The sequence below is a fragment of the Palaemon carinicauda genome, chromosome 9 (assembly GCF_036898095.1).
Source record: "Palaemon carinicauda isolate YSFRI2023 chromosome 9, ASM3689809v2, whole genome shotgun sequence".
Taxonomy (NCBI): Eukaryota; Metazoa; Arthropoda; class Malacostraca; order Decapoda; family Palaemonidae; genus Palaemon; species Palaemon carinicauda.
The window spans coordinates 37,156,041-37,169,926 of record NC_090733.1 but is presented as its reverse complement, the minus strand read 5'-3'; the positions used below and the strand labels follow the sequence as shown (position 1 = coordinate 37,169,926).

The 13,886-nt window shown below is 33.3% G+C and overlaps 1 protein-coding gene across 1 annotated transcript; it reads right to left on the bottom strand.

Annotated features, from left to right (window-relative positions):
- Positions 1-6,915: 6,915 nt before the first annotated feature.
- Positions 6,916-9,064, bottom strand: LOC137646348 (protein FAM200C-like). The gene is made up of 3 exons (XM_068379454.1): positions 8,990-9,064; positions 7,498-8,685; positions 6,916-7,383 (listed from the first exon to the last, which is right to left on the bottom strand). Exons 1-3 carry the CDS (start codon positions 9,062-9,064, stop codon positions 6,916-6,918), a joined length of 1,731 nt encoding a protein of 576 aa, XP_068235555.1.
- Positions 9,065-13,886: the final 4,822 nt, after the last annotated feature.

Below are 13,886 nucleotides of genomic sequence, written 5' to 3'. Positions count from 1 at the left end.
AGTAATGTAAGTATCACGTCCAGATATCACAATTATACATATTCCCACTTATTCTCTTCCATCTTCCTAAATCCTTCCATATTCTAGTATTATTTGAAAATTTGGACAACTTTGCATTACTACTTTTACTTCATGGAATTTTTTTTTTCTTTTTCTAAATAAAATTATGTACGCTAGTTGCTATCTCTTTCGATGAGGTATCCAATTTAACAATTATTTTTAAATATAAACTTGATTTACTCAATTATTTAAAAGTGCTGGTTTGGCTTTATTTAGGAGAATTGGTGTAGGATTATTATTATTGTTATTATTATTATTATTATTATTATTATTATTATTATTATTATTATTATTATTATTATTATTATTATTATTATTATTATTATTATTATTATTATATTTTTTTTTTTTTTTTGTGGATGGTTTCAGGTCGATGACGCGAAAGACTTTGAAATTTTTCGTTTAATGCCGTGCATGGGTAACCTTCCTGACAAATGCATGAACAATATGATCCAACCTAATATCAGGCCTAAATATAGATTTATATAATATTTACCTATTTTGAAAGTTATTCATGTATAAATGCAATAGATAATGGCTGTAGATCTCATCAAAAAGGCTATGGTGAATTGCTTGGTGATTTTAAGTTTATTCGGTAAGCTGCTTGTTATTTCAAAAGTGAGTAATTGAGGATCATAAAGGCCCCCAAAAGCTTTATAGGAAAATGCCCCTTCAAGAGAACAATAAAAGGCCTTCGTTTATTACCGCATTCAACCTTCTGTTGTGTTAGCTTACAGAAAATGGATACACAGGATGTCACCCTTCTTCATAGACATTGTTCTTCTTTTTCCAGAACATTATTCAGGTGTGGAGCACCTAACAAGTGGTTTTGCCTTGCCCCTTTTCTGGGAAAGACGATAGCCTTGAACAAAAGAGGCTAGACCGTTTCAAAGGGAGTGAATCATTGATATCGATACTTGAGGAGAATAAATAATATAGCCCAAGTTCCCATTTACGATGGTATCGATTTTTGGTTCTAAAGAGAGAGAGAGAGAGAGAGAGAGAGAGAGAGAGAGAGAGAGAGAGAGAGAGAGAGAGAGAGAGAGAGAGAGAGAGAGAGAGAGACACACACACCATAACGTAGTTCATGTGGAGATATGATAGTTCAAATTCCGGATACATATTTGATATCATAAATACTTTTAAATATCTTATTTTACATAATCACTAAACTTATTTACTGTTAGTGAGTGTAGTAAACTTTCAGCTAAGTGTGGAGTAGAACACACTCTTCTGCTATCTGTGCACGTATGAATGTATGGAATATTACATTAATACAAAAGGAAGGTAATACAAGTTCACATATACAAAAGTATGATAATGACTAACCATCTTAAAATCTTCTCCCAATAATAAAATAATAGAAGTCATTCACAAAGAGCTCTGTAAAATTAAAGAAAGGTAGGTGGTTAAGTGCACATGTCGAATTTGCCGGATTTTTGTTTATCAAGATAGTTAACATTGTGATACCAAACTGAGATTGCTATTGCGTAAAACTTAGTTGGCCAGTATATATTCTAATTGGATCATTTATACCATATTATTACCTATCAGAAGCTTCACGCCAATTAGTTAAATCTCCTTAATCCCGTACAGCCCCTTCATTAAGGTAAATATTTGCCTCAAAATCCAATGTACCAATTGGGACTACGATGATATTGCCAGGTTAACTTCCTTGTGATTAACTAGCTTAGCGATACAACTCGTATCGTGATGGGTAGTCCGGACTGATCTAATTGGCTTGTGGTTCTCGGTATTGTAACAAGCACTTTTACTGGGTGTTTTAAATTTTCCTTTAGAAAAGGTTATGTTAGTTTGCTTCATGAATTTTTAACTATTAGAAATAAAAGCAATATAATATTAATAATCCACTATTAATGTTTCAATCATAGAAAAGTTTAATATAGTATCCTTCATATCAACTTAATATCTAAATTCTTGGTAATATTACCCAAATAGAGACTCTAAAAACTTTACAAGTTTTGTAAAAAAAGACTTTTACTGCAGAAACTAATAAGATACCAATTCGACATTCAAATATTACCATTCATATGGTAAAGTAAGAAATCAGCTATTCTCTTTATACACTCCGCCAAATTTTTTTTTATAACCTTCCGCCTAAAATTATAGGCTGGGAGTGAATACTTCGTTTTTTTATTCCATAGTTATCCTCATATAAAGCAAGTGTAAATCATTTATATACCTTATGATTTTAAGAAGCCTGTGCTAATAAACACTATCATGTTGTATTTCCCAATTAATAATAATAATAATAATAATAATAATAATAATAATAATAATAATAATAATAATAATAATAATAATAATAATAAAAACTTTCAGCAATGACATCTGCTTCAGCTAAGATATAAAATTTTTTTAACTGGTATTTAGAGATTCAATTTAAAATGGGACCTCTCTCTCTCTCTCTCTCTCTCTCTCTCTCTCTCTCTCTCTCTCTCTCTCTCTCTCTCTCTCTCTCTCTCTCTCTCTCTCAGGAGTTTTGACATGATTATATCATTTGAGAACCCAATAAGCAGTAAAACTGACGCTGTCTCACCAAGCTGAGATTAAAATTTTCATGGTAGAAGCAAGATTTTACAACTGCATTGGTCAAGGAGAGGGAGTTGGTATTATTATTATTATTATTATTATTATTATTATTATTATTATTATTATTATTATTATTATTATTATTATTATTATTATGACAAAGTCTTTTACAGAAAAATATACATAGGGTAGAGAATAGAATCTATTGAGGGAAGCTTAGAACTTTATTGAAAATTTAAATTTTTAGTTTGTCGTCAGAGAAGATAATTACTCATCCGCTGATGTAGGTGTCGGCTTAATTTCTTAAGAGTCAATACTAAAATATTGCAATACAAATCCTAATGTAAAAATATCTAGAATGCCATGGTATAATTTTCGAATTTACCCGTAGGTAAGTGACCCATTCGTATTGGAAATGAATATTGGCTTCCGATATTGCATTTTCATAATGATGCTTTAAAAGAAAAAAAAAAGTTGATACATTTCACGGTAGTTGTTCGTTCTACTAAAAAAAAAATTGAAACTAACAAAAGAATATCATATAAAACAGTATTTAATGTTAGGCACAATGTTACAACCATAAATATGTTAAGGAGTGGTAATACTAGTGATCACAAGTGGATTATTCCATAATCTAAATGAGTATGCCTTTATTATCTCCTTGGGTGCGTTTGAAGAGCAATCTTTTATGTATACCCTGTTGGCTTAAATAACACCTTATATGTTCACCTCTCTACCTTAGTGAAGTAAGTTTGTTCAGTAAATCTTTCTTGGCGATGGTGCGATACTTCACCCTCTTATCCTTGTCCCATCCAGATGCTTGAAACGTTTTACAGATAAGTAGACTAGAGGGTTGAGGGCCAGTAACAGTTAATAACCTAAAAATTTGATCAGGTCACCGTAAATAAGCAGGAAATAGTATTGACAATATATCCAAAACTTATTTTGCTTTAGGTGAAGAGTCTGGTCAGTATATTGTAGACGTAATAGTATACTGTAATGTAATACATTATATTCGGAAAAAAGATCAAGCCTTCATTACATTAATACCTTTTAGTGAACAATGAAACTTTCTGTTCCCCATGAACAACGATCCTTTTTGTTCATTGTGCATAATGAATCTTTCTGCGATTTATCAATATTCAATTTTACCTTAAATAAAATATGGTTCATCCTTTACAAAGAAGAATTATTCATTTTACTATGTCTTATACACGAAATGAAGAATTCCAAGATCTAGATAGTAAGGTGCAGTTGACCTCCACTTTTATGTGTATTCCTTCAGCAGGCATCTCCCTTGACTCATCATCTTAGAGAACTGTCATGAAACTTACAGAAAGACAGTCAAACTGTGTCAGGGTACATATGATTCACTTATAAGTATTTAACTAGTTTTGCTTCGAACATTTTGCATTACAGAAATATCTATCTATATATATATATATATATATATATATATATATATATATATATATATATATATATATATATATATATATATATATATTTATATATATATACAGTATATATATATATATATATATATATATATATATATATATATATATATATATAGATATATATATATATATATATATATATATATATATATATATATATATATATATATATATATATATATATATATATATATATATGCGTAAAAATCACAGGAAAACGTGATGCTCAGATGCAGAAGAACCACAGGGAAAATGAAAATACAGAATATACACTTGAGTCCTGACTAGTTTCGTGATACTTCCTCAGAGGACTGATTTATTGAGAGAGGTTTCTTACATTTTATAGGGAAAGCAAAAGTACGAACATACATATAGAGATTTAGAGAACAATGACACTCCCTTACCCGCTACCTGGGCTTGACTCAGGTGTGCGTCGGAGGAGTCCGAAAGCTCGTTAGACACCTGCTAAAAAAGGTCATTTCTAGTGGCGGGTATATTCTTGTTTTCTTCTTATTTTACTTTCATTACAGTTATTTATATGTCAATGCGGTAGCCTTATCTATATAAATACATAAGCAAAACATACACAAAAATACAAATATATATACATATATATATATACATACATATACATATACATATATATATATATATATATATATATATATATATATATATATATATATATATATATATACATATATATATATATATATATATATATATATATATATATATATATATATATATATATATATATATATATATATATATATATATACATATACATACACATACACATATACACATATATACATACATACATATACAAATACATATACATATACATAAATACTTACACATACACATACATATACATACACATACACGTATACATATATATACACACATATATACATGTATACATATATACACATACATATCTATGCATATATACATTCATATGTATACAACATTAATATCATAAACATATAATCATGTATATATCAATACTTATATCTAGCATAACACTATATAGTGCCAATATACTTATGCATACTATATAAAATAATTGTTTCCTTTAATGAATGGTAGCTTAGGTCTAAATATTAATTTCACACCGCCGTTAATTATTCACAATACATTCAATTCTACATTAAGTGGTTAATGTTTTTTTTATATAGTTTACAAATCTCTTTACATATAAAGGCGTCGAGTTTATACATTCCATGACCAATATTCAAGTTGTTTTCAAAGGTTTCTTTTATGAAACTGGACTCTATGATGTTTCTTTCTACTAAGTTATTTGAATAAACCAATTTCTTTGCACCTGACCAATTAATAGGGTGATTTTTATCTCTAACGTGGGCAAAGAGTGCATTATTATCTTGAGCATACCTGACACTTTTCTTATGTTGTTCAATTCTCTTTTCTAGGGCTTTACCAGTTTGACCAATATAGTATTTTTCACAAGCATTGCATGGAATACGATATACACATCCCTTGGTAATGTCAGGAGAATTCTTTATTAAGGCTGTTTTTATTGTATTTTTACTCCTAAATGCTACATTTACATTGAAGTTTTTTAACAGCTGGGGAATTTCTTTAAATGAATCACAATAAGGTAGTACAAGTAAATTTTGTGTGTTATAGTTTTTTCTGTTATCATTACCGAAAAAAGTCTTTTTTGCTGTTCTTAGGGCATCATCTAATACAATTTCAGGATACTTTAGTTTTTTACCTATTGGTCTAATACCATTTATTTCGTCATCAATATATTCAGGGCTGCAGACTCGGAATGCTCTTAAAAACATAGAAGTAAATACAGATTTCTTAACTTTGTTGCCTTGGTTTGAGTAATAATGGACATATGCCGAGATATTCGTTGGCTTTCTGTATACACTGAACTTGAGACTATTATTACATCTATGTATGCGACAATCCAAAAAAGGTAGGGTACAATTATTCTCCAGCTCCATAGTGAAATTTATTGATGGTACCAAACTATTCAATCTAAGAAGAAAGTTATCTAAATTTTCATTTCCTGGCCACACACATATTATGTCGTCAATATATCGAAACCATTTTACATTATTAGGTATGATGTTATTTACGATTCTGCTTTCAAAAAATTCCATATATAGATTGCTCAATACTGGGGATTTTATGCACAAACTTTTGGTATGGCTATGGGAAACCCTTTATCCCCAGTATTGAGCAATCTATATATGGAATTTTTTGAAAGCAGAATCGTAAATGGAAAGAATTGATTGCAGTTAGTAGTACTTTCATCCATAAAGGACATTGACAGACTTAATAGTGAGAATACAGATGCAAAGACATCATATTATTACATGATCCTAAAACTATCAGTTTTTTTATTATTCGAAAAAAGTCATATTATGTATAAAAAAAATAATATCGAATAAACGGAAAAAGACCAGGGCTTAGATTTAAATGTTGAGCCTTTGTCAGGAAATTAAAAAGGGATTCAAAAAGATTTAATTTGGCATAATCATTCACATGGATTATTTTTCTCGTGTCGGACCATTCAATTCAATGATCTGATTTAAATTCTGCCTTGGCTTTTCACTGGTTAAGCTTCAGTCTGTATCACGAACGACAAAACAGGAGTAATTGAATATTCGTGAGCCGAAGGGGTTTGTGATGATGGTCTAAGGCAGCGTTTCTCAACCTTTGATAGCCCATGGCCCCCCTCACCGAGTGGCTAACACTCGTGGCCCCCTGCCCTTCAATAAAAAAAAAGAAGATTTTGTTTTATGTTGTTTATTTAGTCACTAAAATTATAAATCAAAGTAAAAATTTTTGCTGAACAATATAATCAATGAGACACTTGCTGTTGGGCTCGTGTGACGAGGCCTCTTCTGTCCGGCTCCGTCTTGAACAGAGCAAGGCGAATATCGTTCCCAACATCAAGACGGTTTCTGGACTTCGTTTTAATGGTAACCAGGTCAGAAAATCCAGATTCGCAAAGGTATATTGTGGCGAATTGAACGTGCAATTCGGATGCCTTCTTGCTGAGTAGTGGATATGCATCCTGAACAGACAACCAGAAGCTGGAGAGGTCTTCTCTGTTACTGAAGGCCAGCTTCATTGCTTTTGAGACCTTCAACTCTGCGAGCTCCTCTGCTTCGTCTTCAGTAAGTTCAATTTCGGTGTCGAATGGGTCTCTGTGCCATGGAACATCCAATGGAGCATCGTCGAAATAAGATTTGAACTCAGCAGAGAGAATGTCGAGATGTCCACTGATGCAATCTTTGATGCCGATGGGAAGTTCAATCCTCTGCGTCTGCAGATGCTCGTCCAAAAAAGGAAACAAGGCTGTGGATCCAGCCTCGATTCGTGCATGCTAGACTCCCATTCGAGCAGACAGTCCGGCAAGCTTGTCTTGAACGTCACTGACTGTCACATCATGGCCTTGCAAAGACTGGTTCATTTCGTTGAGTCTGCCGAATATATCGGCCAGGTAGGCGAGAATCATGACGAACTCTTCATTGTCGAAGTGGACATGGAGGTTGTTTTCGTTCTCTCGCAGGAAAATTTCTGTCTCCAACCGGAGTTCATACAACCCAGAGAGGCATTTCCCCCTCGATAGCCAACAAACTTTGGTGTAAAACAGAAGTCCCCCATGTTGCGCTCCCATTTCGTTGGCCAGAAGTTGGAAGAGCCGATGATTTTTGGCCTTCGCACGAATGAAGTTGATCACTTTGACCGCAACGTCCATGACTTCCAACAAACGCGGCGGTAGAGTTTTTGACGCAAGAGCATATCGGTGTAGTGAACAGTGGGAAGACGTCATGTGGGGCCATTCATTCTTCACAAGCGTGACGAACCCTCCTTTAACGCCAATCATCGCTGGGGCACCATCAGTACAAATGTGCTTGAAATTCTGCCAGCTGAGTCCATTCACTTCAAAAAAAGAGTCTACGATGGCTTTGACATCTTTTGCTGTCGTTGTGGTTGGCAGGGTATTGCAGAATAAGAACTCTTCCTTCATCTTTCCTTCTTTCTCGTAGCGAGCGAAGGCGATCAACTGGCTCTCCAGAGTGGTGTTGGTAGACTCATCAAGTTGAAGGCTAGCCTGGAGCGTGCTTTGCTTGATTTCACAGCAAACTTGACGGCACACATCAGCGGCCATGTCATCAATCCGTCGGCAGATGGTGTCATTAGAGAGCGAAACTTGCTGGATTTTCTTTTTTGCCTCTGGTCCGATCATCAGTTTCACCATTTTCTCTGTACAGGGCTTGATAAGTTCCTCAGCAATAGTGTGCGGCTTCTTGCACTTCACAATTCGGTATGCCACTTCGTAGCTGGATTGAAGAGCAGGTTTTTCTTCTGGCCGGAATCCAAATTTTGGAAGTGTCGCTTCACTGTTATACCGTGCTCGTTTCGCCGACAGAGCATCAATATTATCACCTTTCCTTTGGGGATGCACCTTGTCGCGATGGTTTGAAAGTTTGGAAGGACGTAGTGATGCATTTGCCATCACCACTGAGCAGTGCAGACATTGCGCGCAGTCCACGCCATCTCGAATGACCTTCGTGAATCCAAACTTGACGTAGCTGTTTGTCCATTTTCGAAACTTCGACATCTGAAAAACAACAACAATAACACGGTAAAAAATTTGGTTTAAAAAGTGCTCTTTCAAAACAAAACAAAAATAAAAATCGTAGCAAGAAATTAACTTGTTACGATTTTTCTTGTTGATGCCTGCATGGGTGGTGTAGGTATCAACCCTACACCACCCATGCAGGCCTCAACCCATGCCCGTCAAGGCCACTACGGTCATATAACAATATAAATGTAAAGTGAACATGTATAATTAGTGTAAAAATATTTCATCTCAAAAACTTAGCAAAATATACGGAAAACCAATATGCCATAAGAACACGCACTTCTCTTTCCTCTGTCCAGTCCAGTGGGATACTGGCGCCAAGGAGCGTGCCAGCACCACGGGAGTGATAGCGCATGCGCACAACAGACAGTGTGAGATTTCTGCGTTGGCCTAGCGGACCCAAGCGTCCACGAATTTGAGTCTAGCTGTGCCACACTTTGACTGGACGTTGTTGTAGCGGTGGTGAACTTTGCCGTAGCGGAAAATTGACTGCTCTTCACTGCTCGCAATATTTTGTGCAGCTCAAAACTTTCAGAGCGGTAGGAGGGACCATCAGCGGTGGCCAAGCGTATACGGCGTTGCCTTAACGGGGGCCAACTTCTGTTTAACGGTGGTGAACGATTACGAGCTGTGTTGAATTTTTTTCACCGCTCCAGGAACTAAACACTGTGTAAAAAAAATCAGGCAAATAGTTTAAAAAAAAACTCTTCCCCTATGACCGGAGTCTCGTCACCTTAATTATACACTCCAAGCTTCTGCATTCTGAATTGCATTTTTCGGTGTCCGCTCGTGGCCCCCGGGTCGAAGGTCCGTGGCCCCCGGTTGAGAAACGCTGGTCTAAGGGATGTCTTCTGGGTTCATAGGCACCCCTTCAAGAGGTAAGAGTGGAGAACACCTTTGTTCAGAAAGGGGTAGTGATCCGGTTCCGTATGTATGTTCAGTTGCCTGTAATCTTAATGACGCAAGAAACCATCCTTCATAGGGAATATGTGGAAGGTTAACGACCCTGGCCTTTAGGCTACGGCCCATTGCTTCCAATTTGGTGAACATTTGTTTAGCAGCTGTCAAACGATCAGGGGCCAGACTCCTGAATCTGGCAAACATTGGGGGCTCTGCCTTCTTCATGAGGTGATAAATACCCTCCTAGGTGGGAATTCTGGATATTTGGCGAAGATGTTGTTGGAAGATCTCCGTGGGTTCACTGATGTGGAATGCGGGGTCAGAGAGGTGGGGGGGGGGGGGTTGAAGAGTTGTCAAAAGTGTTTGTTGACTAAACATCGACGTGATACACCAACCTGGAGTTGGAAATGGGCGAGGAAATCCGTACTGACTATTGGTAATTTTCCGCCAGCATGAAGAAACTTCCAATGTTATTAACACGCTCCAAAACGATAGAGTGAGTGTTTCATACCCACTGCTGGGGATCTCAGATCCATGAGTAGCTACCAGATGGACGTCAGCAGAATTACAATAATTGCATCGTGTCCTGGAGAGTGACGTTGTCAGGACGCTGCGGCAAGCACCATTGTTTACCAATATCCCCGATATATATATATATATATATATATATATATATATATATATATATATATATATATATATATATATATATATATATATATATATATATATATATATATATATATATATATATAAGTGAAGATCAGACTCAGGGAAGGCCACACCCATGATTGACAGCTTACTTTCAAGTCTTTTACCACTGACTAATACCTTCGTATTATTTCGCAGCAGCCCTTAATCTGGAGTTGTAGTAACGTAACTGTTTGTTTTCCTTTTTCTTTTAATTTCCTTTTTTTTTCTTTTTGGATGTTTTCATAGTTTACATATTATAAATCTAATTTAATTTTATTACTATCCCTAAAGTATTTTATTTTGATTGTTCACCGAGCTGTTTTTCCCTATTTGAACCCTTGGGCTTATACCATCCTGCTTTTCCAACTAGGTTTGTGGCTCAGCTTATAATATTTAGAATAATAATGACAATAATAATAAAAACAATAATAATAATATTATGGATGAGGTTAATAATAATAATAATAATAATAATAATAATAATAATAATAATAATAATAATAATAATAATAATAATAATGATAATAATAATAATAATAATAATAATAATAATAATAATAATAACAGAAATGATTATTATTATTATTATTATTATTATTATTATTATTTTTTTTTTTTTTTTTTAATAATAATAATAATAATAATAATAATAATAATAATAATAATAATAACAATAATATTATTATTATTATTATTATTATTATTATTATTATTATTATTATTATTATTATTATCATTATTATTATTATTATTATGGGCAGCTGGTCACCCCGGGTTTACCAATATGGCGTTTGCGACTACGTTGCAAAAAAGACGGGCTGGACACGACTTGTTTATTAATGAGACTTCACAGGCTTTTATATAAACGGGTGAGTATAAAAATGGCATTAAAACTTCAACAACGTGAAATATGGAATAGAAATGTTAAACAGGTTTTTTCTAATACATGAGAGAGAGAGAGAGAGAGAGAGAGAGAGAGAGAGAGAGAGAGAGAGAGAGAGAGAGAGAGAGAGAGAGAGAGAGAGAAAATCACATTATAATGTGTGAGGGTGTATGAAATACTGATGCATTAAATGTCATTATTGTTATACGATTTACATAAGAAGATTATGAATATATCTTTTGCCTAACTTTCTAAAACTTTTGGAATGAAAATTAAGTTTGTCTCCAGTAACCCGGAATATGTTATCTGTGTTTACGTTGGAGTTGTTATGTTAGTGGTGTTTACGCTGGGGATTCACAAATTATAAAGAAGAGTTTTGGATTCTGTCATATTTTTAACATATGACAGAAATTTGATGCATCAGAGCTTTGATAATTGGACACGTCGAAAATTTGATATCTATGGAAAAATAACTGTAAAAGACTATAGTAAGTGTATTCCTTTGCATGTGATAATTTGTGTACTCGTATATTCTTTATATTGTGTCTATGGCGAGTGTGGATAAAATGCTTATCCAGTTTTGAATACAAAACGATTTTGCGGTAAAATTGGCAAGATTCGAAATAAATAACGTAAGAGGATACGGACCTCGATAAATAACAATGTATTTGAATCGTTGATAATTTATTTTCTTTACTTTTAGTTTTCAATTACGCATAGGTACTACATATATATAAAAATTATATCGTCTATTACTAACTTTATAAAGATTAGAATAATCACCTCGAATCCTTTTTTCCAAACTTTAGTGAAAGTATACTTTTGAAATTCGGCCTGAAAATTCAGTGAAACTGGAAAAAGGAAAATATATCATAGAAATTCGAGGAATTTGTTTCTGGAAACCGCCTATCTGGAGGGTTCAACTCACTCGCCTTTAACAAACTATGAATAATTTCACGTTTAGCTTTCCAAACCCTGAATATTAAAGAAACAAGTAGCTCTTTTGAGCTTCTGCGAATAAATGCAAATTTGCCGTCCGGAATTTCTTCTGGATTACTTTAAAAAAGGCATCACCAGGTTTCAGTGGTAACGTGGTTTTAAATATAAAGATACAGTTTCGTTGAATATAAAGATAAGAATTTCTGTTGTATAATCAATATTCTTGTTTAGATGATTATATATCATATTATATTTAATTTATTTCTTGATTTTATATCGATGATTATTATTTCTAATAGTTCAGTGTCATTAATAATACTAGTAGCAATATCATTCTTATCCAGATTTATATAGAATGAAATTTAGCTCTGCATATCGAATAATAAAATAGATAAGAAAAAGTGTTGTAACTCGCTACATCTAACCATCTAAGTTGTATAACAAGATGAAGATATTGCACAGACCTGTTTCAAACTCATGATAAAAAGTGTTCACTTTTTTTCTCTGATTTTTAGTGGCTTGAGCCACCAAATAGTAACTGTACTCATACTCTAACCAAAGCCACCTAAGACCTTAATAATATACACATCTTTTTTCATAAATATTCAATTATAAATCATAATTAGACTGCATTCAGAATATATACCTACATTCGAGACAAAAAAATAAAAAAAAAATATAAAGAACAGTTGAAATATGCATATTTATAATATCTAAATACTTTATTTATACACTGTGAACTACGACAACCAAATTAGCCATGCAATATATAGATATCATAAAATATAACTATCTTCTATAATGTTAAATATTTATCTATATTCATGATGTCACAAAAAATAAATCACATATTTCAACACATGAAAGCGAGGCTAAATTCCTATCTCATTTCTAAGAATTAATTTTGATAGAAACATTCATAATTTAATTTCCTCCACTTTTTGACTATCCCTTAATTGCAAGCTAAATAAATATCTCAGACGATTCATAATCAATCCCTAGGTCAGGAATTCAATGATGGTTCTGGTTATTGGAATGTGGTGAAAAGTTATAAAATGCAAAATGATTATTTTCAATAACCATTTTGCTTAATAATGAGAAGATTAACGTGTTGTTTTCACATTAGAGTTCAATTAAAAATATATGACAATTTCATTGTTTTCTCTTGTCATTAACCTAACATTTCAAAGATTTCCTCTTATTTGTATATTATCCGTTAAATTCATGTTCACTACGTTTCCCTCGTGTCTAATCACTGTTCTATCACACTAAAAGCCATTACGTTCAGCGTAAAGTTTGCATTTTTAATAGAATTTCCCAAGTATACTGTATAAAAGTTAGACCCCTCTTCTCTCTCTCTCTCTCTCTCTCTCTCTCTCTCTGAGAGAGAGAGAGAGAGAGAGAGAGAGAGAGAGAGAGAGAGAGAGAGAGAGAGAGAGAGAGAGAGAGAGAGAGAGAGAATCTCTTAGGATTAACAATTTGGTTATTTTTCAACATATGAACTTACTATAATACCCACTGGTGTTTAAATGGCGTACAGTAATGTAGAATTTTCATTCAATCTCTAGACTATTTTCAATCATAAAAGGAAAAAAAATTCAAAAGATTAGTCTTAGATTTAAATGGCGATCCATATGTCAATGGCATATAATCCTCTTATGAGCAAATCATCGTAATATTATCACCAACCTTAATCGCTTCTTACATAGCTTACAGACGCAAACAAAGCAAACAATTAGGCTAATTTCACTGAGTATTATCT